This window comes from Nicotiana sylvestris, chromosome 1, assembly GCF_000393655.2.
Source record: "Nicotiana sylvestris chromosome 1, ASM39365v2, whole genome shotgun sequence".
NCBI classification, from domain to species: domain Eukaryota; kingdom Viridiplantae; phylum Streptophyta; class Magnoliopsida; order Solanales; family Solanaceae; genus Nicotiana; species Nicotiana sylvestris.
This window is the reverse complement of record NC_091057.1, coordinates 184,687,863-184,713,431: the sequence shown is the minus strand read 5'-3', so window position 1 is coordinate 184,713,431 and position 25,569 is coordinate 184,687,863. Positions and strand designations below refer to the sequence as shown.

The 25,569-nt window shown below is 36.4% G+C and overlaps 2 protein-coding genes across 2 annotated transcripts; both read left to right on the top strand.

The window, feature by feature from the left end:
* Positions 1-12,212: 12,212 nt before the first annotated feature.
* On the top strand, positions 12,213-14,140 carry LOC138878007 (replication protein A 70 kDa DNA-binding subunit D-like). The gene is made up of 8 exons (XM_070157662.1): positions 12,213-12,275; positions 12,464-12,734; positions 12,812-12,908; positions 12,993-13,117; positions 13,196-13,280; positions 13,369-13,504; positions 13,886-13,948; positions 14,012-14,140. Exons 1-8 carry the CDS (start codon positions 12,213-12,215, stop codon positions 14,138-14,140), a joined length of 969 nt encoding a protein of 322 aa, XP_070013763.1.
* A 2,237-nt stretch (positions 14,141-16,377) lies between these two features.
* LOC104235952 (triosephosphate isomerase, chloroplastic) lies at positions 16,378-20,980 on the top strand. Its single transcript, XM_009789792.2, has 9 exons — positions 16,378-16,798; positions 17,221-17,247; positions 17,376-17,445; positions 18,472-18,595; positions 19,126-19,210; positions 19,366-19,498; positions 19,725-19,898; positions 20,286-20,368; positions 20,680-20,980. The coding sequence occupies exons 1-9, from the start codon at positions 16,568-16,570 to the stop codon at positions 20,734-20,736; spliced, it is 984 nt and encodes a 327-aa protein (XP_009788094.1). The 5' UTR covers positions 16,378-16,567; the 3' UTR covers positions 20,737-20,980.
* Positions 20,981-25,569: the final 4,589 nt, after the last annotated feature.

Here is a 25,569-nt window from a genome sequence, read left to right as displayed (position 1 = left end):
TGTCGCACTTGATTCACGGTGTTACAAAGAGTAAATTTTTTTAATGATTCATTTGTATTGAGGGCAATTGTTAGTCTCAATTGATGCTAGATGAGGTTGCTTTAGGACAGCTGCATTTTCTTGGATGTTCCCTTAAGGGGTGGGTCTTATTTTGTTTGCTTGAGGACAAGCAAAAGCTTAAGTTTGGGGGAGTTGATAACTAGGGATTTTGATACCTTTTATACTCCTTCTTGCTTATGTTTTGATTATATATTTGTACAAAATAGTTCCAAAAGGCTCACAAGTTGTGCTTGATTGCAGGTTTGATCAACAAAGTGACAAGATGTCAAAGATCAGCTCAAAAAGGAGTGAAACTTGCACAAGTACCAAGACAAGACAAAGCTCAGGCAAAATAGGCCCAACGCGGCTGCACACCATTCTGTGCAATCTGCATGAGTGTGGTTCAGAGAGTATGATATTCAGGCAAACAGGCAATGCAGTCGCACTAGGTTCTGTGCGGTCCGCACTGGGATCAATGCGGTCGCACTCGATTTAGTGCGTTCCGCAATGAGAAGGATCAGAGAGTTGCCAGTTCCAAGTTTCAAGCCAATGCGATCCACGCTCCATTTCATGCGGACCGCACCATAATCCTCTACGACCGCACTCCATTATGTGCGGTCCATATTGCCCAACTTCAGAGAGTTCGATTTTCAAGCCTAGAGCCTTAGTGCGGCCGCACACCATTTTGTGCAGTCCGCACTAGTCCCGTGGGTGGTATTTTTGCCCAGATTTTTCAACTTAGTATAAATAGCTTTTTTTCCCATTTTTAGGTCATCAGATAGTTTTAGTTAAGAGCTGCACTCGTGGGTTCGAATATTTTAGCTATTTTGGGCAATTTTATCTACATCTCAACATTGAATCTTCTTGTTTATCTTAGTAATTAATTAATATGAGTTGTTCTTCAGTTATTTCTTGCTTTTCTTCTTTAATTATGAGTAGCTAAACCCATAAGCTAGGGTTGTGGCTCAACCCTAGTGTGGGTAATTGATGGGTCTTGTGTTTTAGGGCTAGATTGAATATCAGTGTTTGATATTTGAGCTAATTTCATGTTTAATTGTTGAATTAGTGGTTGCAAACACTAGTTTGTGTTTAGTTGACTTGAGCTCTTCTTGAGAAAGATAGCTTGAGTCTCTGAAATTGGTCCAACAAGGAATTGAGGAGTACTCAAAAGATTGATAGCCTCAATTAAAGGGCTAAACCTCGAGAGAGTAATACCCGACTTGAACCTTGATTGCTTGTGCAAATTTGCATACCCAATTGGTATTGAGAAAGTTAATTCGGGCAAAATCACTTGAACCACCGAGAGGTGTAGAGTGGGTAAAATCGTGCAACGGTTATATTATACTCCCCAAATATATCAATCATGCCTTAAACTCAAGTATCCGTCAATTGACCGCCTAGGCGAAAGTCACTACCCTAGTGCCTTTTAAACCATTTGAACAACCCACAACATTTTACTCTTAGCTTATTCTGGTTTAATTTACCATTGTAGTTTGATAAAAGTAGAAGTAAAACAAAAACCCAAAAATGTTTAGAAGTGTAATTTGGAACACATACACGACTCCAAACTAGATAGATGCCCGACTCCAACTTCTAGCTCTCCGTGAAAATCGATCCCGACCCTAAATTGGGTAAAAGTTGCTTCGACCCTCTCTCGCTACTCAATAGTAGTGCAGGGTAGGCTTTGATCAGAGATATTTGCGCTTAAGGTGGCGAGATTTGAGGGGCATATCCGAGATCTGAAGGCGGAGTTGTCTGCGTTAAATGAACAAGTTGCTGCTTTGAAGGCGGCAGACGTATGATGACAGTCGCAGCCCTCTACATCCTATGCTTCGGTTGACCTTGTCGTGCCTCAAGAATTATATGAGCTATGAGTTCATGCTGAAGCCCAGCTTGACTTATATAAGTCTTTTCATGCTGATGGGAAAGTATATGAGGTAGAACTCCAAGAGGTGCATATTAAAGCACGTGCCTCTTGAGAGGCGTGTGGTTATGACCCCGACATGCCTGGCGGTGATGATGTCGATTTCGACGATGCGGACAAGCTCACATCCGATTCTTGGTACAATAATGAGTATGTCATGGGGGTGGTGTGGCATAGGACTTGGTTGTATTTATTTTGCTTTGCCATTTTTGTGGGGGCGTTCTTGAGCCCTTTATAAAAACTTTTGTAATATAACAACTATAATGGAGCAGTTACTTTTTATTGTGTACCTCTGAATTATTTCTTGTTGTGTTTGTTTATTTGGCGACGACCTTTGTCATAGTCGTGCTTATTTCGAGTTGTCGAAATGTTAACCCATTGCATTTCGAGCAAGGCCAAGCCCTTGTATTTGGCAGCGACTTTTGCTATAAGGGTGTTGTTTTGAGTTAATGTCGAAATGTTAACCCATTGCATTTCGAGCGATGTCGAACTTATGTCAACTTTTTCCTTTAGTAAAGGCCTTAGCCATAGGGATGTTACTTTCAAGCTAATGCCGAAGTGTTATCCCGTCGTGGTTCGAGTGAAGTCAAACTCATTTCTATGGCGATAGCCTTAGCCGTGGAGTGGTTACTTCAACTCAATTGTCGAAATGTTAACCCGTCATGGTTCGAATGGTATCGAATGCTTTCCTGGCGATGGCCTTGGCCGTGGGTGTTATTTCGATTTAATGTCGAAGTGTTAACTTGTCGTGGTTCGAATGGTATCGAGCTCTTCTTATGGTGATGACCTTAGCCGTGGGGTGTTATTTCGGCTTAATGTCGAAATGTTAACCCCTCATGGTTCGAATGGTATCGAACTCTTTCCTGGAGTTGGCCTTGGTCGTGGGGTGTTATTTCGACTTAATGTCGAAGTGTTAACTCGTCGTGGTTTGAATGGTATCGAACTCTTCTTATGGCGATGGCCTTAGCCGTGGGGTGTTATTTCGACTTAATGTCGAAATGTTAACCCGTCGTGTTTGCCAAAGGATGGTGGAGGGTAACATGCTTTATTTTATTCGCTGGAGAGTCACGTATGCCGGTTTCATTCATACATTGGAGATACTTGTCGATTTCGAACATTTATTGGAGTAATTTCATTCATGCTTGGAGATATATGTCAATTGTGTACATTCAACGGAGTAATTTCATTCATGCATTGGAGATACATGCCGATTTCGTACATTCAATTGAGTAATTTCCTTGTACCTAGTCCCTTCATTGCTCGGCCTGGAGATGTTATCGGTAGGCTGTGCGATGAATTATACTTTGAACATCGAGACGCCCCCCTTGTCGCCTTGTTAAAAACCTCCCCGAGAAAACCCGATTGGGACAAAACCTGGGTGAGGGAAAAAGAGTACGACTTAGGTGGCGTCATTTCTCAAAAGTGGAAATATTTGAGGTGGGCGACATTCCAGTTGTTTTATAGTAGTTTTCCTTCCATTGTTTCTAATTGGAATGCTCATTTGCTTGCTGCTGCTGTGATTTTATATGGTCTGTCCAAGTTTGTTCCCAATTTTCCTTCATTTGGGTCTTTTGTTGCTTGTCTTTTGGCCTTGAGGACGTAATCCCCGACTCTGAGTGGTCGTACTTTGGCCTTCTTGTTATAGTACCTTTCTGCTTGTTATTTTTGGGCTATCATTCTTATGTGAGTCATGTCCCTCCGTTCTTCTACCTCGTCCAGGTCTTGTATTCTCTTTTCATCATTGTTTGGTCCACTCTCATTGGAGTATCTCAGAGTGGGTTTTCCAACCTCAACGGGTATAACGGCATCGGTACCGTAGACTAGTGAATATGGTGTCTCACCTGTGCTGGTTTTTAGCATGGTGCGGTAGGCCCATAACACCTCTGGTAGCAGTTTTGGCCATAACCATTTGGCGTCCTCAAGCTTTTTCTTTAATATATTCAATATTGTTTTGTTGGAGGATTTTGCTTGACCGTTGCCGATAGGTTGATATGGTGTGGAGAGTATCCGTTTGATGTGACATTTTTCGAAGAACTCAGTCGTCTCTTTCCTGATAAACTGAGGTCCATTGTCACAACTGATTTCTTTGGGGATGCCGAAGTAGCATATGGTGTTTTTCCAGATGAACGCGATGACTTCCTGTTTGTGTATTTGAGTGAACGCACCTTCTTGCACCCATTTGGAAAAGTAATCAGCTAAAACCAAAAGGAAACGTATCTTACCTTGCCCTGCTAGGAGGGGTCCGACGATATCCATCCCTCATTTTATAAATGACCATGGAGAAGTGACGAAGTGTAGGAGTTCGCCCGCTTAGTGTATCATAGGAGCATATTTCTGGCATTGCTCACATTTTTTGACGTAATCCGCGACCTCTTTTTTCGTAGTGGGCCACTAGTATCTTGCACGAATAATACATCTGACGAGGGACCGGTTGCCTATAATCGGCACCGTAGTGGCCCTTGTGCACCTCTTCGAGCACATGCCTTGTTTGATTTGGTCCAAGGCATTTGGCCAAAGGATCGTCGAACGTCTTTTTGTAAAGGTCGTAATTTATGAGGTTGTACCTGGCCGCTTGTATTCAAAGCTTTTTGGCTTCTTTTTTATCTTGTGGGAGTGTTTCCTCCTGCAAATATGATATGATGCAGTTGCTCCAGTACCAAGTTAAATTTATAGAATGTACCTCGACTTGGTCTATTGATGAGTGGAGGATGGTGACCACGTTCTCCTTGGTGATATTTTTTGTTGCTGCTGCCAGCTTGGCGAGACCGTCTGCTTTGATGTTTTGCGCCCGAGGTATTTGGTCGAGTCGACATTCATCAAATTTTGTTAGCAGCTTATGGATTTCTATCTAGTATTTCTGTGGCCTCTGCTCTTTTATCTAGAAAGTCCCAGTAACTTGGTTTACGATGAGTTGTGAGTGGCAGCAGAGGATGACTCGTCGTGCACCATATTTGAGGGCCAATTTCAGTCCTGCAATTACGGCCTCATACTCGGCCTCATTGTTAGTCATTTCAGGGCACCATATGGATTGGCGAATCACTTCACCCGTTGGTATTTCGAGTACGAGTCCCAATCTAGATCCTGACATGTTGGATGCACCATCGGTGTAGAGGACCCAGAAGTCGGGTCGCCTAGGGGAGGCGCGAAGCGCTTCTTACTTGACCTCAGACATTATTTCAGCACTAAAGTCAGCGACGAAGTCGGCGAGTACTTGCGATTTTATCACAGTTCGCGGTTGATATGTTATATCGTGCTCGCTTAATTCTATGGCCCATTTGGCCAATCTACCCGACAACTCGGGTTTGTGCAGAATGCTCCTGAGGGTAAAAGTTGTCACCACCTTTATGGGGTGACATTGAAAATATGGTCTGAGCTTACATGAAGCTACGACCAACGCCAGAGCCAATTTTTCAAGGTGGGGATACCTCGTTTCGGCGTCAACTAAGGTTTTGCTGATATAGTAAATCGGAGATTGTGTACCTTTGTTTTCGTGGACCAAAACCGCGCTTACCGCGACTTCGGATACGGCTAAGTAGACAAGGAGGCATTCGCCTGGATCTGCCTTGGCGAGTAACGGTGGTGAGGACAAGTAGGTTTTCAGTTTTCTCAGGGCGTTGATACACTCCGAATTCCACTAGAGCCCCTTGTCTTTCTTTAGAACACTGAAAAATTTATGACACCTATCTGACGACTGTGAGATGAACCTTGATAGGGAGGCTATCCGACCTATCAGTTTTTGCACCTATTTTTTGCTGGTTAATATTTCTGGTATTCCCTCGATGGCCTTAAACTGATCTGGATTGACCTCGATGCCTCTTTGTGACACCAGAAAATCGAGGAATTTGCCCGAGGTTACGCCAAAGGCGCATTTTTCGAGGTTTAGTTTCATGTCGTACTGCCTTAGTATGTCGAAGGCTTCCTTCATATGATCGATGTGGTCTTCTTTCCTTTTCGACTTAACCATCATGTCGTCGATGTAGACTTCCATTGTTTTGCCGAGTTGATCTTTGAACATCTTGGTGACTAATCTCTGGTATGTCTCCCCTGCATTCTTTAGTCCAAACGGCATGACCCTGTAGCAGTACGTTCCCTGGTGAGTGATGAAAGTGGTTTTCTCCTGGTCTTCTTCCTCCATGAGGATATGGTTGCAACCCGAGTAGGCATCTAAGAAGCTTAGCAACTCGTGTCCTGTTGTTGTGTCGATGAGCTAGTCAACATATGGCAATGGAAAGGAGTCTTTTGGGCATGCCTTATTTAGGTCTATGACCACATTGGCGACCCTCTAGGGATATTTTGACTCTTGGACGGAGCCATTTGCGAGCAGCTTATCGACTTCTTCACTGACGACTTCGTTGATTGCAACGTTGAACTTCTTCCTCATTTGCCGCACTGGTGGGTAGAGGGGGTCAACATTCAGTTTGTGTGTGGCGATGTCTTTCGGGATGCCTGGCATATTTGCATGGGGGAAGGCAAACAAATCGGCACTGTCAGTTAAGAATTTACGAAAATTACCTGGTTTCGAGAGATTGTGCCCGATATAAGCCTTTTTTGTGTTGTCATTGTCATCTAGTAGGACGGGATAGAGATCTTTTATTGTCGACTCGGATGCTTCCACGATGTTGGGATCCTTGATAACGTCGGTCCGTACATCAAGTTTTGTTCACGACACTGCTGATTGTTATACTTCTGCACTTGCTCCTTTTAGTTTTTGGGTGTGTGCGCAATCCTGGGCGATGCGATAGCATTCCTATGCGGTGTATTGTCCGTCCCAGATGCTAAATACCCCTAATAGAGTAGGAAACTTGATTACTTGATAGAGACTTGACGGGACTGCTTGCATGGCGTGTATCCACGAGCGCCCTATGATAGCGTTGTAGGCTATATCTTGGTTCATGACGTGAAACGTCGTTTCTAGGGTGACCCCTACGGCTATGACAGGTAGCACTATCTCTCCAGAAGTTCGCTTGACTGCATTATTAAAACCTGTTAGTGTTATGCAACCGGTATTATTTTATCTTCGAGTCTCATCTGTACGAGGACTCGAGGATGGATAATACACGCGTCGCTTCCGTCATCTACCATTATTCTTTTTACATCAGTATTTACAATACATAAAGTGATAACAAGAGCATCGTAGTAAGGGAAAGACAAACCGTCGATATCTGATTTATCGAAGATGATACTATCTTCGAGGTCATCATACCGTTCATGAGTGATCGACCATTTGAGTTTATGTGTGGTGGTGAACTTTACATGGCTGATTGTTGTGTCATCGCCTCCGCCGATGATCATTTGTATAATGCAAGCGAGAGAGGGCGATTTTAGAGGTCCCTAGGGTTGTTCTCGTCCATGGGCAAAGTTAGCCTATCCTCAATCACTCACCAATTCTTTCAGGTGCCCCTGATTTAGCATTCTCACTACCTCCTGTCGCAGTCCTATGCAATCTTCGATTTTATGACCCATTTCCTGGTGGAATTGGTAGATAGCATTCGACTTCCTAGTGCTTGGGTTGAACTTCATCTTTTGCGGCCATTGTACCTTCATACTGAGTTTCTCTAGTGCGTACACTATTTCTGAAGGAGAGACAAAAAAATTGTGAGCAGATAAGAGCGGAGGCATACCTTTCTCATGTCAGTGTGGCGCTGCATGTCGAGAAGGAGCATCTGTGTGCCATGGAGGAGGTAGGATAGATGTCCTGATGTAGGGATGATGCCTTTCTCGGGCAAGATGGGGCCCCAACTGATCTCTTCGACCGTCGTTGCGACGATCTTTCCTTGCTTCAGCTTGAACTGACGTCAACAATTGGATCGGACTGTTGAGGTCGGCTCTTACCTCGGCGCAATAGGTATTGTGGATTTCTTCCCAAGTGGTTGGAGGGTATTTCATGAGCCTGCTTAACAATTTTCTGGTCGCTCTCTACCCATTCCTGTTTAACCCGTTCTGGAAGGCCGCTACCGCCAATCCCTCTGACACATTTGGCAAGCTCATTCTCACCCTGTTAAACCGAGCTAAGAAGTCCCTTAGTCCCTCGCCGTGCATCTGCCTGATGGTAAATATGTCGTTTACCCTGGCTTCTGCCTTTTTGATTCCTACATGAGCGGTGACAACTTGTGAATACTAGGCCAGGGCTCCCACTATTAGGGTTTCGCCAAACTTTTTCAGTAGCATCGATGGTACCTGTTCTTTAGAAAGATCATTACCTTTTACGGCTGTGACGTAGTAGATGATATGATCTTCTAAGTTGGTAGTACTGTCATATATCTTCAGGTACAGTGGCATTTTGAAGGTTTTTGAAATTACGTGGGGGCTGCTTCCTCATTATATGGTTGTTTGATGAATCGACCAACGTCCCGTTTTGGTAATAACTTTGGGGTGCCTAGTATTTTGTCGACCCTTTCTTGGTGCTCCTTCATCTGGTCACGCAGTGCCTATTCTCATTTTCCATTTCCTCCATTTTCTTTAGAATGGCTGCGAGCGTGTCATTACTTGCATCAACAGTAGTGCGAGTGTTACATGTGCGGGGGAGGTCTTGTTCGTCAGCATCGTCGTGACATTTACGTGTGCAATGTCTCTACTATCCCTTCGAGCGGGTTTATCAAGTATGTTGTTTAGAGTGCTTGTTAGCCACTCTTCCAATAGTCTTTTTACTGCCAGTGGTGCCTCTCCTGTTGTAGACGTGGAGGCTTCCTTCTCGGGCGAAGCAGTTATGCTTTCGTGCGGGGATGTGAAACGTCTCCCCTGGGTGTGGTGTTTGGTGTCACGCTTTCGTTATCTTCTCTTATGTCTTCGTTGATGGTGTTCAGGATGTTGGTTGTGACACCTGCTATTGCTTTTGCCTTGCATCTCTTTTTCCTGTCATTATTAGTTTGTGCAAAGCTAGGAAGAGGTGACTATCCCTTTCTATGATCTAGATGAAATTAAAATCTAAACTAAAGATTTCCCCACAGATTGCGCCAAATTGTTTGACCAAAAGATGTCAAAACCTTTATGATTAAAACAACTAATGATAATGATGAGGTCAATCTTAGTTAAGCACAATAAGATCTAGATCAAGTGATGGAATGAATAAGCAAGATGAATGATGTAACAAATATTTGAGAATCAAATAAATGCTCATAAATGCGAATACTTAAATGCACAATCAATCTTAACAGATGCAATCGACGTTTGGGGGGGGGAATAAATATGAGATGATTGGGGAATCTTTTGATCTTCTCCGATGAACAAGACTGCTTTTTTATTCACTCTCAGATGATTCTTTTACAAAATGTTCTTTTGTCTTTTTTCTCCCATCCCACTTTCTTTACCCACCCTTCCTATTTATAAGGGACAATCTCCCAAAAAATCCTAAAAAGTACAACATAGAATATTTGAAAGGCATATTCTTATTGTCTTCCACTAAGTTTACACTGTCGTGGAACCGCTCTTAATCATTGCCTTTCCACAACGATCATCAGATGATACATCATGATAACCTCGTTCCTCGTCTTACTCGGTAATGGTCGTGGTTGCCAAATTTGGACTCATACACTCCAATTACTAATTGATAAGTTACAAGTTTGAGCAAATGATTGAACGGTAAGTGTAAATTATTAGTTATTCTTTAGGATATGTGAAGCGAAAAAATAACTATACTTGGTACTTTTTTTCTTCCGGGAATTAGTGCATTCATTGTACTAAAAATAAATAAATAATCAATTGTTATCTTCAATAGCTTTTTCTCATAGTGTTTACTAACTACCATAATCTGAAAATATTGAGTACTAGTATCTATATTATATTAAAAGAAGAGTAGTTTGCAATGTGGTTAAGCCAAGTGACAAGCTAAAATGAAGTCACTTGGCAATATTAAGACAACATAGAAAAATTGGATTATAAATGGAAAAATATTTAATAAAAGTAGTAGTCCAAGATTTTCTGTAAATTGAATTTCATTCTTTAATTAATCAAAACCAATTATTTTAACATTTAAACTAAAAAAATTCTCTTTTTGAGAATCTGTTGGACTACACAAAGAGGGATGCAATTTTCATTAAGCAAACAAATATATTATAGTTATAGGTATCTTTACTTAAATTTGTGTATAATTCAGTTATGGTAGGTAGGGGTGCACAGAAGAAATTGACAAACCGCACCAACCTGATAATCCGAGTCAAACCGAGAAAAAAAACCTGACTATGGTTTGGTTTGATTTGGTTTGGTATTGGGAAAAACCCCCGACCATAATTGGTTTGGTTTTAACTAAAGAAAGTCAAACCGAAACCAAACCAACCCGACATTACATATAAAGAAATTTTAGATATATTTTATATATAAATATACTTATTGTGATGTAATTTATAAATATTTCTTAAACAATTTCATAATTTTATCTTTTAACGTATTATTTCAAGGTTGAACTTAGAACTTTTGAATATTCCAATAAGTTTTATAGCCATTAACATTAGTAAATTAAATAATGCTAACAAAAGCCCAAGTCAAAACTAAATCAATACTAATGCTAACAAAAGACATTCAATTCAGTACTACCAACGGGAATGTATTGAATATCTATTTTTTGTTTTGCAATAATTTAGATAAAAAATACCTATTTTTATTTTTTTCTTTAGCGTTTAGTCATGTAATTAATATTCCCTTATTAGTCTACTTATTTTAGCATGACTTAATACTTTTAGATTATGTTTATTTTTATTATGGCTTATTAATTAGCAATATTTATATTACATAATTTTATTGTCTTTATTGTTGAATATTTTAGGATAATGCCATGACACATCTCATATTTTGTATAATTTTCTTGAAAAATACTTTATATAGTTGTATCTTACTAGGATTAAAGAAATATTTTGAGCACAATTTATGTGTTTTGTTCTACGAAAATTTTACTGAAAAATTCCGAATAGTCCGAAAATCCGAGAAAACCGAGAGTAAAAAATCCGAGTTTTATTGGTTTGGTTTGGTCTTTAGATTTAATAACCCGACACAATTGGTTTGGTTTGGTAATTATAAAATTCAAACTAACCCGACCTATGTACACCTCTAATGGTAGGTATCCTTTTTTGAGAAAGAATCAATTAAAATTTCGTTTTGTATTTTACTCATTAATTTTAAGTTAAAATAATAATTTTATATTTAGTACAAGCTTTGTATCTGATCTTATTTGCGAACAATATACATTAATATAGGTATCATATACATTACTAAAAGTATTTTTAATTAAATTTTGTGTATAATTTATTCCTTTTTAAACTAAAAATGTTCTCTTTTTGAGAATATGTTGGACGTACACAAGGAGGGATGCAATTTTCATTAAGCAAACAAATATATTATAGCTATAGGTATCTTTACTTAAATTTGTGTACAATTCAGTCATGGTAGATATCCTTTTTTGAGAAAGAACTTATGTATTAAAAATTCTTTTTTGTATCTTGTACTTAATTATAAGTTGAAATAATAATTTTATATTTAGTACAAGCTTTGTATCTAACCTTATTTGCGAACAATATACATTAATATAGGTATCATATACATTATTATAGGTATCTTTAATTAAATTTTATATATAATTCAGTTATGGTGGGTATTCTTTTTTAAGAAAGAAATAATTAAATAAATATTTTTTATTTATGAGTTTTGGTATCTTTAATTAATTTTGTGTATATTTCAATTATGGTAGGTATCCTTTTTTGAGAAAGAATCAATTAAAATTTCGTTTTGTATCTTACATATTAATTTTAAGTTGAAATAATAATTATATATTTAGTACAAGCTTTGTATCTGACCTTATTTGCGAACAATATACATTATTATAGATATCTTTAATTAAATTTTATATATAATTCAGTTATGATAGATATTCCTTTTTAAGAAATAATTAAATAAACATTTTGTATCTTACATTTATATTATATTAAAAGAAATAGTATTAAAAGTGAACAAGAGGACAAAGGAAAAAGACAAGAAAAATTAAGGTTTGGTGGTTAACAAATTTTAATTAACCACAAAAAAAAACGTTGGAACTTAAATAATGCCAAAAGCTAAAAAAAATGAAAGATTCGTATCATTTCTTCAGAACTCACACATACAAATTGATTTACCTATGCCTTTTTTAAATACTAGGATTTATATGCATAAAAATTGATTTACTATGATAGTCTTTCCTTAGAAATCTTTATTTAAGCAACTTTTCTTTAGGGTTGGCTTCTCTACATTGCTTAGGGCTTATTTTCTACACAAACTTCTACAAAGTATGGCTTCAAACTATAACTATATTAGCGAAATATCAATGTCCAAAATGAGTTGGAATTTGAAGGTTCGTGTTGCTAGATTATGACACATTCCAGACCGCGAGAAACCAGAAAATTATAATTCAATTGAATTAATTATTCAAGATGAAAAGGTGCATACTCTTTTACATGTTATTTTTTTCGAGTTGTGATGTATTTTCTTCAACTTATGCGTCTTACTAACTTAAATTTCTTTCTACATTTTTTATTTTAGGGAGATCGAATTCATGCAACTATTGGAAGAGCTGTTATGCGTATTTTCAAAACAAAAATACATGAAATGGGATTGTACGTTATGAAAAACTTTGTGGTTGGACCAAACAATCTGAAAATTAAGACCAGCAAGCATAAATTGAAACTGACATTTTCTCATAGGAGGAGTGTCGATGAAATTAGTGATTCACAGTTTAGTTTGAATATCTTCAACTTTAAGCCTTATGAGCATCTCACAAATCAACTCGAGGTTGATGAGAATGAACTATTCGGTAATTGTTTTACCTTTCGCTATTTTTTGTTGAATGTTTTATCACCTTATTTATAACTATTTATTTATATGTGGCAGATGTCATAGGAGAAGTTATTGATCATGGTAACATAGAATCATACAATCAAGGTGGTAAAACAAGTACCTTTATGAACTTGGAGCTTGAGGATCATGAGTACGCTTGCAACTATGAATTGAATTAGTTATAGATTCAATTACTATTATTTTCTCATTATTAATTTGTGTGTTTTACATATAGGAGGAACAATATTTCAGCAACATTTTTGGGAGAATTTGTAGATGAAATCTTGCCCCAATTGGATGGATCACCCAATCAACGTGTCATAGTAGTTATGCAACTCATAAAAGCTTACAAATTTCAAGGTATTCATATCATAATATTTAGACTTGACTTCTATTTTTTTTTGTGTGTTTTTAAATTAAAGTTAATTTTATATGTAGGCAAATATTCTGTGCGTAATACTTGGCATTCCTCGAAGCTTTGGATTAATCCTGATCGTCCTCAAGTTGCTGAATTTATATCCAGGTTTTTTATATACAATATTAAATTTATATATGTACTACTTAATTTATTTTAGCATATTTAGAACTAATGCAAATTTGGACAAATGCAGATTAGGAAGCGGGCGTGAAGTTAACTTTGAGAGGATTAGTCAAACAACTTCTCAACATAGTTATTCCGTTTTCGAAGAACTGGCTGTTGGAAATGTGGAAGTTAAAAATATTGGAGAATTAATTGATTTCATGCAGGTAAGCAAAATATTCTTTAGACAAACCATGACTAATAAATATAGATGTATCATCTTATATAATGTATTGATTTTTTTTACAAGAAGGGCAAATCTGGATTGTTGCTACTGTAGTAAATTTAGAACTTGAAAGAGAATGGTCATATGTAGGGTGCAAAAATTATTCGAAGAAAGCTGATAAAATTGGAAATAAAGTTTACTGCAAAAAATGTGAACGTGTTAATCATTCTGCTCTGAAAAGGTTTGACCGTAATCTATGCTTAATTAAAGATTATTAGAACATAAATTTATGTTAATTTTTTTTTAACTTAAAGAAGCTATCAGATACATGCTTCAGGTTCGAGTAATTGATGGCACATGCTCTATTTCTTTGTTGCTTTAGAATCATGAGGCAATAAAATTTATTGGAAAGTCTGTTGATACCTTGAAAGAAGGTGTAGTAGAGGTTTGTTATTTTATTTTTATTGTTTCATAGTTTTTAGTACTTCTAATACTAACATTGGTATAGACTTCTGGTGCTGCTTATGAGTGTTCTCATCTATTGGAGATTGAAGCTATTCTGAATGGAAAATTCATGTTTAAATTAACGGTTAAACCTTCCAACATTGAGGAGAAAAAGTGTTTATTCCAAGAATGACGTTGACTTCATCTGATGCGAGAATATCTTTTTAAGTTCCAGCGACGATAATTTTCAATTGTGGTGTCTTTTGACATGACAATTAATAAAAGTCAAGAGAAGTAATTGTCTCATATTGGGTTATTTTTAAAGAAATAAGTGTTTACACATGGACAGTTGTATGTTGCTCTTTCACGGGTGACAAGTAGAAAAACATTAAAGATTTTAATTTACGATGATGATGGACAAATAACAAATAAAGCTAGAAATGTAATGTACAAAGAAGTTTTCCGTAATTTAATTTAATACGTTATTAAATGATTTATCATTTAATTATTGTGCATTGTTATTGTCTTCTGATCCTTTGGTCTTATGTATCATTTTTTTAGTTAATATTTTTAATTTGGTATAACTATGTTATGTGGTAGTTCACCAGAGGTTCATCACTACAAAGAGTGATAAGCTTGCTCAAGAAGTCACTGGTTTAATTCACTCGTATATTAGTCCTCCGTCGTTTTTGTGGCCTAATCTACTAAGTTCCAAGCTTTTTTTATGTAGAGTTGATTAGTCAAAGTTTCATTCTGAGGGATTTTGAGATACCCGTGGATAACACTGCCATTTCAGGGGTTTTCGCAATTTTTGATATTGGGAACAGATTAGGGCAGACTACAGGCCTTTTGATGTCAAGTTGCCAAGTCAGAATTTCATTCCAAGGGATTTTGGGACCATTATTGATAACTCTGCAATTACAGGAGTTTCATCAATTTTTTATATTGGGAACATATTGAGTTCCCAGTTGGTATTCTATTGTTTATATCCATATAAAATATATTATTATTGTTTAAGTTCTCACCTCAGCATAATCAACCCTTCCACCGGCTTCATCTATGGTTTGAATAGCTGAATTTATCAGCCCTCGCAGTTGACATGTCCCTTTTCTGCCTCAACTTTGGCTTTAGACAGTGTTAGGCTAATAGACAAAGCTTGTGGAATGGTAGAAAGAGTAAAAAGTTTCAATTACCACAAATGCCAGACAATAATAAAGAGAGAGCCTTAGCAGGAAATCAGTTTTTGCATATGCATTGCCGCATACATTTTGATTCTGAATAAGCTAATGTTTGACATAATTCATGTTTCTTCATCATTGCCTCAATACAGAGGACAACTTTTGGAAAATGCACTGTAATATATCATGAGCATTTGCTACAAAAATATTCCCTTAAGCACATGCTTCATATCAAGCAAATTGTATAACATCATTATTTTTCGTGGAATATTCATATCAAACAAATTGTATAATATCATTATTTTTTATGGAACATTTATTAGGAGATGGAATGAAAGTTTTACTAGAGTTTTAAAATATTTTTAATATTTGGTTGTAAAGATGGTATTAACACTAACATATTAAACTTTACGATATAGATCGTTCTTTTTGATTATCCACGCATCGCACGGGTGCTAATACTAGTTAGTAATTAGTTATCTTAGTTTCTTTTTCTTTTTCAATATCTTTTTATTTTCTTCACATCATCATTAGTTCCTCACCAACCCTAATGATAGCCTGTTTGGCCAAGCCAGAGAAATCAGTTTATTTTGAGAAATGTTTTTTTCAAAAGTGCTTTTGAAAAAAGTATATTTGGAGAGAAACAGTTTGTGTTTAACTAATCAGTCTGAAAAAGCACTTTTGAGAAATAATTTGTGTTTGACCAAACTTTTTAGAAAGTGCTTTTAAGTGTCAAATTACGAATAAGGACATGAATAAATTTACTTAATAATTAATATTGTAAGTAAATAAATAATATCAAAATTTTGTTATTACATGCAATAATTAAAAAAAATTCATTTTATTTAAGCAAAATATGAAAATAAAATTAAAAAGCACTTAATTCTTTTAATATAAGTTAAATATATTAAAATTCTTTCAAAATCACTATATATTAGAAAGTTTTCCTAAAAATAAGAAGAAATATTTATAAATTAATATCCTAGTATTAGATTTAAGGTTTATTTTGGTATATATTATATTTTGTTAAGGATATTTTAGGTAAGAAGAAAAGTCAAAATTGCTTCTGCTTTTGGAAAGAAGTTATTTTTTTCTGCTTTTTTTCAAAAATATTTTTTTTTCCCAAATAAACTTGGCCAAACACCTCAAATTAAAAAAAAAAGTGATTTTGAAAAAAAACACTTTTTTTTCTCCCGAGAAGCTCGACCAAACAGGAACAAAAGAAAAAGCTCAGCAACCCTTATGTTTTATTACGTTTACAGAAATTGGGTTGGAACGTGTTTTCCACGCCCCGAAACAGGAGCGTGCACCAGATAAAGTTACATAAATAGATATTGGGAACAGCGGCACCTTTGTTAAGGCGCAGAAGAAGTAGCAGAAGAAGCTGCCGCTAAAACAGTACAATATCAGTAGCTGTTGTTGTCCAGAAAAGGCCCTAGAAAATGGCGGTAGCATCAACATCTCTGGCTTCTCAAATGTCCGGCCCAAAATCTGCCACATCTTCCATTTCATGTCCACAGTTCTCTGGCCTCCGTAAATCCTTCTCCAAGTTTGAAAACTCTGTTTCCTTCTCCACTTCTCTAGCCTTTTTCCATAACGTGGACTCTCAACTCCGCCTTTCTTCAGCCCAAAGAGGTTGTAGGGCTGTCGTCACTATGGCCGGCTCCGGCAAGGTAACTTTTTTTCCTCCTTTAACTGTTTGATTTCGCATGGTAATTTTGTGTGTTTCTTAGGATGGAAGAGTACATTGTTAGATCTATCATTGGTTTGTTAACTTATTGGTTTTGTAAAAGCATAAACTGATTTAAGAAAAAAATAAATTATATACTGACTTAAGAAAAAAAATTAAAGTGGTTGTACTCTTCCCATCTTTCCAATCTTGTTAGATAGAGTTACCCTGTACCTGTATTGTTAGAAGGCGGCAGGTATCACGTGTAATTAGTCTATGTGTGTGCAAGCTGATTCTCACACTAGGATTATAAAAATAAATAAATTAACTTGTTGTACTTATCAAAAAAGAGAAAACTAATACTGAAAATGTTTAAATTATATGCCTTTTTCCTATTGGGTTCTAATCTTGTCTCCTTGCTTGCAGTTCTTTGTTGGTGGAAATTGGAAATGTGTAAGTATCACTTCTTTGTTCCCTAGTCTTTCTACTTATGTGATTCCTTGTGTTACATTATATGTAGCTGCTTGGATTAACTTTCATGTGTCTTTCGTGTTCTTTACTTTCATTAATGTTTCTACCAGAATGGGACAAAGGATTCCATAAGCAAGCTTGTCTCTGATTTGAACAGTGCTCAGCTCGAGTCTGATGTTGGTGAGTTCTTCTACATTGCTGTCATATTACTTATGAAAATGTGTTTGTATACTTCAACATTTCTAGGAAGCTGGCAAACCGGCTCTGTGTCCAATCCAGCTTTTGAGTAGAGAATAGCTTAAATGATTTCTGTGATCATATAATAGTTGCCAGGGCATTTGACCTTGGTCTTGTCAATCTTAGTTTGGCAATATTTCATTGCCATGTTCATTCCGAATTCCGGTACAAGATGGCATCTGTGTTGTTCTCAAGACTACTCAGATGACACTGGCACTTTATATGTTTGCATAGATAAGTAATCAGGAAATTTAAGAAGTTGTGGAAAGAAGATAAGTGCAAACCTTTAATGTGAATTCTGTAGGTTTGCTATTTGGAATGTTCAAGACGATGCCCTTAACATTTATTTATCATTGATAATTATCACTTTCCGTGATATCATTTCCTCTTCAATGTTCTCTGTCCTATTTTACCATATTATATTGCAGCTGTTTGTTCTGAAACAAATGTCTTGTGGTGTTACACCTAGAAACTCACTTATTCAAAGAACTTGCTTGAATAATGTAGGAGAAGGCTTGACAAAGACACAAGAGATGATAATCCTACTGGGGAATTTCTTTTAGTTCTTGTTTGTAGGGCTGCTGCATCTTAGAGAAGTTATTTTCCTGCTTTCCTACTCTCGTTCGGTTTGTCTATTCTTGCTCCACCCATTTTTATCCTGTGGTACCAAAGTAAATGGTTTTTGGTCAATGACCATGGGATAATTGGATTCTCCCACAGTCTAAAGTTGGTTGAGCTTTCTGGCGCGCAGTTCGGCAACTCCTTTCAGAATCTTACTTGTAGTTGCTACACTTTCTCATATTCACACATAGAGCGGACACATTTACTCACTATTTTTTTTTTATCTTTTTCCTTGTCTTCATCAGCCAATTTGCTGGCAATGCGATTAAATTTTTTGTAGCATCTTAGCAGCTAATATCTCTCTACCTCAGATGTTAATGCAAGAATCTACTTTTGGAAAATTTCCAGATGTGGTTGTAGCACCTCCATTTCTCTACATTGATCAAGTAAAGAACTCACTCACCGACAGGATTGAGGTTTCTGCCCAAAATTGTTGGACTGGAAAAGGTGGAGCTTTCACTGGTGAAATCAGGTAAAATTCCATTTCCCCAAGCTTATGACTAAATTTATTCTATCTAATGGCTGGATTGATTAATAGTCTGGGTATCTGATGTTTTTATGTTATTTGAAAAGGCTTGATTTCGATAGACTCTTATGATTAGTTTAAGTTGTAGTCTTCCCAACTGCTGAAGGTTCAAATCAGAATATACTTGGATAAGTAATTTATGTTGGACAGTGTCTCTTGTTAAGAGGGCTCATTCAGTAGCTTAATTACGGGCAATTGGTTTAGGTGATTTTTTCCCATCTGCCTAAGTCTTGATGTGTAAAGCTACCTGGGATGTAGCTGATACCTGGTGGAATAGTCAATGTATGCGCCAATTGGCCTGGACACCACCGTCATACTAAATATTTAAAAAAAGTAAAGGAACACTGAAACCATTATTTCGTTGTCGTTTACTGTGTTTGCCCGCAAAACTATTGAAATAAATCTGCCTTTGAGTTAGCAACTGTTATCCTGGTTGTGTTATTCTCCACTCCATGATGTTTATTTTCCATTTGCAGTGTAGAACAGTTGAAAGATCTTGGCTGCAAGTGGGTCATTCTTGGTCATTCGGAGAGGAGACATGTAATTGGAGAAAATGATGAAGTAAGAGTTCTCTGGAATTTTTGATTTATGATTTTATAAAACATAAGAATTTTGATTACAAGTGGAAGAAAGTAAGCATTTGGGACGGCTTTGATCATACCTGATTGTGAGTTAGGACTGCTTATTAAGGACTTGACTGAACCATTCTCATGCAGTTTATTGGCAAGAAGGCTGCTTATGCTTTGAGCCAAGGTGTTGGTGTTATAGCCTGTATTGGAGAGCTGTTGCAAGAAAGAGAAGCAGGAAAAACTTTTGATGTCTGTTTCCAGCAATTGAAGGCTTTTGCAGGCAAATTTTGCTGATTAATATTATCTCCGTTCTCTCTTGAAACATTTTCTATATACTCATGAGATTAGTAGTTATAATTGTTATAAAAACAAAATGTACTTGCTAGGAGCAGAGATGAGATATCCATATGGTAACCTGTTTTAATGAGTTTATCTGATATAAACATATTACAGTCAAAAACTTTATTCCTTCAGATCTGTTTGATTGTTGTTCTTTTACTGCACAGATGCTTTACCAAGTTGGGATAATGTTGTCATTGCATATGAGCCTGTCTGGGCTATTGGAACTGGTAAAGTTGCCTCGCCTGAGCAGGCTCAAGAGGTACATGCAGCTGTTCGCGATTGGCTTACTAAGAATGTTTCAGCAGAAGTTGCTTCTAAAACACGCATTATATATGGAGGTATTTTAGTTTTATTCACAAGATCGCATGAGTTGTTAAGGTTGAATTGCATTGATATGTCAATTAAATATTGTAAAGGTTCCCCCTATTCACTGGAGTAATATGCCTCTTTGTTAAAAGTTCAAAAGGAAAACCATTTGCCTTGCTGAAACCTGAAATCAATGGCAAATAGGCCTCTACAGCCAACGGGTTTCCCTTTCTTTTATTTTAGTTTGTTTTTTGAGAAGACCAGCAGAATGCTTGTTAAATCTGAGGAACCTATCTTTTCTATTAAAAGGGCTTTGGTTGTGCTTATTACTCTTTTTGTCACCTCAAATGTTGATATACCACATTCAGTGTCATTGACTTGGTTGCCGTGGTTCCTAAAACCTGAAACATTGTTGGCAGGCTCTGTGAACGGAAGTAACTCATCTGACCTTGCAAAGAAAGAAGACATTGACGGTTTTCTAGTAGGAGGTGCTTCCTTAAAGGTAATCCAATTATTGCTAATATGTGAATCTTACTAGTCTAGCTGCATTTCTCCAAATCCTTGGGCTCTACTGAACATCATCAGTGCTCGTCCACATATGTTAGTTTTTCTTGGACCAAAATGTTCTATTAGATAGATGGATGTATGATACCAGTTCATGTGTGCGTTAGTTACTTTAACCTTTAGAGCGGGTAGGGGAATCAGCCATAGCTAGAAATTTGATGCTTTTTTATGGTTATGGTTCTAGATCGACTGTCTTGTTTAGATGCTAATTTGTGTACCAAGAATGATGCTTGATATTCTACATTGCAGGGTCCTGAGTTTGCTACCATTATTAATTCTGTGACTTCCAAGAAGGTGGCTGCTTGATCATTTGTCGTGAGGTTGATCATGGAAAATAAACGGCTTCGAGGAACACTAGACAATAAACTAAATGGTTCAGTTTTGTCAATCGAAATTTTGATGTTCCTGCCATTGTAACATGCTTTACATCCATCTCTTTGATAAAGAGCTGTACAAGCAAAATAATGAGCTTAGTTTTAGACTGCTTGTATTGCGCAGGGCTGGTACTGCTTGCTACTTGAAATTATATGCCCATATATATTTGACGTTACTCACCCCTTCTCCTTTCCCAAAATGAAGGGAAAAGGACTCAGACATTCACCCAACATGAGATACGAACTATGTTTCGAAAATAATTACAGGTTGGGGACAAGTAACAGGACCATTCTTTGCAAATCAATTCTAATCCATATTCACTGTTAAAAGAAAATCAGTTTTTGTTTGCCCAAGAACAGAGCCTGTGGAATCATCTTGAACATAAAGTCAAAGGATTTACTTCTTTTATTTGAAGTTTCTAAAGATTAATTATATTCTGTAAATAAATTATTCTCCCTTTATTGCATATAACTTTATTTTAAGAACGAATTTACCCACAATACCCTTCAATTAATAACTAGGGATTGCGCAAGCAAAGCAAAGTCGTTGATTTCAGTATACTATGTTGACGACAACAACAAACCTAGTAAGTTTTCACAACTGGGGTTTGAGAGGGTAAAATATATGCTACCTTACCTTTTACTTGGAAGGGTAGAAATGTAATGTTGTTTCAGATAAACTCTCAGCCGGAGAAATGATGAAAAGGAATAATGGTAACAAGTAGGAACAACAACAAGATAAAAATAAGAACGAAGCTAAGAAAGCAGTTAAACTCTAGGTAGTAGTAGCAATCTATGAATAAAAAAAATATCATACTAATACTAATGCTAGCGAACTGAGAAAACAAAGGGAAGTGTTCGATTATACGTTAACCTTCTACCCTAATCTTCGATCTCCACAACCTCCTATCAAGGGTCATGTCCTCAGTAAGCTCCAGTTGCGTCATGTCCCACCTAATCACCTCTTCCGAAGACTTCTTAGGCCTACCCTCCTGATACCCACCAAGGCTAACCTCTCACACCTTCTAAATGGGACTTCTATGCTTCTCCTCCTAACATGCCTGAACCATCTCAATCTCGTCTCCCGCATCTTATCCTTCACCGGAGCTACTCCCACCTTATCCCGAGAAACTTCATTTGTAATCTTATCTAATCTGATATGCCCATACATCCACCTCAACATTCTCATTGCAGTACTTTCATCTTCTATACATGAGAGTTCTTAACTGACCAACATTCTAGCTATATATATATATAATAGTCTTCTGACACACGCTATACTGCATTTCTTCCACTTGGCTTTTATCCATTGAAGGAGTCGAACCATAAAAAGACTGAAGTGGCTTAAATAAGTATGGAGTGAAGTACCTGTGCCATAACTTTAGCCAACCCCATCATATGATAATTTGGTAATGAACAGTTTATCCCACTACTCAGCTTAATATCAGGGGACCACTACCGAAGTGCAAAGAATGTAAGCTTAAAGTCAGTAGCAACATATATAAAAATACAAGAAATGTGTCTGATTATCTGGGTATATGAATTGTATGATAATAACAAGAAAATATAACAAAATGAAGAGCTTGTTTTCATTTTTATTTTCAACTTTTGGGTACCATTAGTATTCGCAGTTGCGAGTTTTCCGGGTTTATTTTGATTTTTTTTGTCTGTTTACGGGTCGTATAGCATAGGACAATAATAACAAGAAAATAACAATCTATACAAGAGTTCCGTTTTTCTTTTTCTTTAATCTTACTATTAAATCAAGAGTTTAAGTTTTATACATGTTGACAGTCACCTTGAAACTCTGGAAGGAAATAGCGCATGCACGATAATTTGTCTGTTTAATTATGTTTTTTGCTTTTTGACACCAAGTGGTTGGAGGAACGATACTGAATAATCAAATTGTTGCGCATTTATCGGATTGGTATCAAACCTCATAAGTCATTCTCAGGATAACACAGAGTCTTTGGCACCAATTATTGCCTTAAAGATTCTGTATCCTCATGATTTCGATAATTACAATCCGTAATATTTCAATATAGAAACCAATTATGGTCAAATCTGATTCATTTCAGTTTGACTAAAAAAAGGGAAGTATTGGGAAACATGACAAAAGCTTAAACCCTCAGAAATGACAACTCTAGATGAATCTATTTTCACTTTAATTACTCACTAATTAAGAGCTTAAAACGTAAGAAATGACCTATTTGTTTAAGTAGAAATTTAGTGTATAATTATTTAAACTATAGGTGTTAATCGGGCTGGTTGTTCCGGGCTGGACACAGAATAAAACAGCCCGTCCAGTTATTGTTCTGGGTTGATTAGTGGGCTGGGGTTTCGGGCTGTCAATGGGCTGAGATTTTCCGGGTTTTGGTGGGCCCGGACCGGGCCAAGCTACTTTTTTAAAAGTATATTTTATTTTTCTTATTCAATGTTATTGATATTTAATGTTTGCAAACTTTTAAGGCTTAAAATAAAACTTTAAACTTTGAAGTTTAAAGTTTTAAATTTAAAATTTGAAAGTAAGTGGCTACAAAAAATTTAATAAGACCAATAGGCAATATGTAAGGATCAAACTCCGAAGGCTTTCATTTTATATTTTTATTGAATAATAAATAATAATTCAAATTAATTTGCAAGTTCTATTTTATTTTATTTTTTATTTTTGAACTCGCAAATTAAAGTTTACAATAATTATAAAAAATAAGAAAGAGTACATCACATACTTTGCATCATTTTTGTAAGTTTATCCATGTTAACGTGAGGTTCTTGATTTCCGACATTGCTTGAATCGGAACCACAAACCATTATATCTCCAATTTCTCGGTCTTCCGCTTCATCTACCTCTTCACGCCATTGAATTCGCCGTTCTGATCTTATCCAATCTCTGAAATACACTAGAATTTCTAAAGCATTGTTGTCCAATGAATGGCGAGTATCTCTTAGTTGTTGTCTTGCTTGGCCAAATGCGCTCTCTGATGCGACTATTGAAATCGACACATTTAGCACGTCTCCATTATGTAAATTAAATTAATAATTCTAAATAACAAAATAATAATATACACCAAATAGGAGAAAGAGATGAAACGAGTGTACCGGGATTCCGGATGCCGCACAAAATTTGATAATTATAATTTTGTAGTGACTAAAGTAAATATTTGATGAAACTTGAAATAATAAGTAATGGAGAATTTAAGAGCAATATTCAATATTATCAAGAGAGAATTGAGAGAGAATTAGAGTAGTAAGAGAGTAAATTGTCAGAAAAAATAAAGAAGAAGGGGGGCTATTTATAGTTTTTAAAAGGTTAAAATTGTAATTTATCAATTATTAGGGGTAGGGAGTATTTTCTTAAGGGGGTAAGCCTAAATGGCCATTTCTGCAAAAAATGGCCGTTGCCCAACAGTCATATTTGAATTTAACCGTTGGCAACGATCCAGAAATTTTTTTAAAAAAATTGCAACGGTAACCGAGCTGTAGCCCGGTAAAAACCCGATAACGGGTAACTGGGCTAACGAGTTTCGGTGCACCAATTACCAAATTTTGTTCGTTCAAGCCCGACCATCCGCCCAGCCCTCCCCAATCCCTACAATATCGGGCTGACCCAAGCTGAACCGGGTCGAACCGGGCTGTGAACGACCAACCCGACCCGATTAACAAGTATAATTTAAACCAAATGTACCAGAACCACTTATAGGCTCCGTTTCTTATGTCTCAAATTATGTTATTAATTGCAGAATTATGTCTCGCTACCCTCTCCCTCGAAAACGAAAAATTATGCAATTCTCTATATGAAATTCACCGTAGAAAAAAGATCACTTCTGAAAGACTATTTAACCAACTTATTTCTCGTCTAGAAAAGAATGACGTGACTCAACAAACTGGCCAATTTTTTACTTGAAATTTTAGTCGAGTGGCCAGTTTACTTTTTTGGCCACTCGTTCATCAATCATCCATGAATATAATATAGAGCTTACAAAACTATATACCAAATAAAGGAGATAACCACCACAAGTAATAATTCTATCTTTCTGCTCTACCCTACCATCAAAGATTGATGGCCCATTCAAACACTAACAAACCAATCAAGTAATACATGAAAAGTAGGACAATCAACCTTACATTTAGCTCTATAGTACACTCCACCAAATGGCAATCAACTTTTACCTTTAGCTTAAAATATACTCCACCAAATCTAATTTTTCCCCAATGACTTTATTTACTTATTTATTTTTTAGAGGGACTCATAATGTATTCGGTTTGATGACAGTCATTTTTGTAAAATGTTTTTCAGATTATTTTTTTTTTTTTTTTTGTAAAATGTTCGGTTGGAAAGTTAAAAACTAGAAATTGTTAAATTTACTAGTAAGAAACTATTAGTAAGCGTTACTCAGTATAATGATATTAGCAAACTAAATAGAGATTTCAAGTTCGAGTATTGAGAATGGAGATTAAATCAGAGAGCACTTTCCCCTTAAATGTATTCTAAATGGTCCATATCTAAATTAGTTGGATCAACGAGTTCCAAATATCAAAAACCAAAAATGAAAATAATGTAGAAGTCTTGGTTAAAATAGTGAAATGCAGTTAAGAACTCAGATAATAGTAAAGCAAAATGATTTCCACCAAAAGTGAGAGAAGTTGTATTACAATAAGTAGTTACATATATACAACTTATACATCCTTAATTCCTCTTGTAATAATTATTAGGAACTATAAGAACCACATATCAAGAAAAGTAGACTGGTACTGCAACAAAACT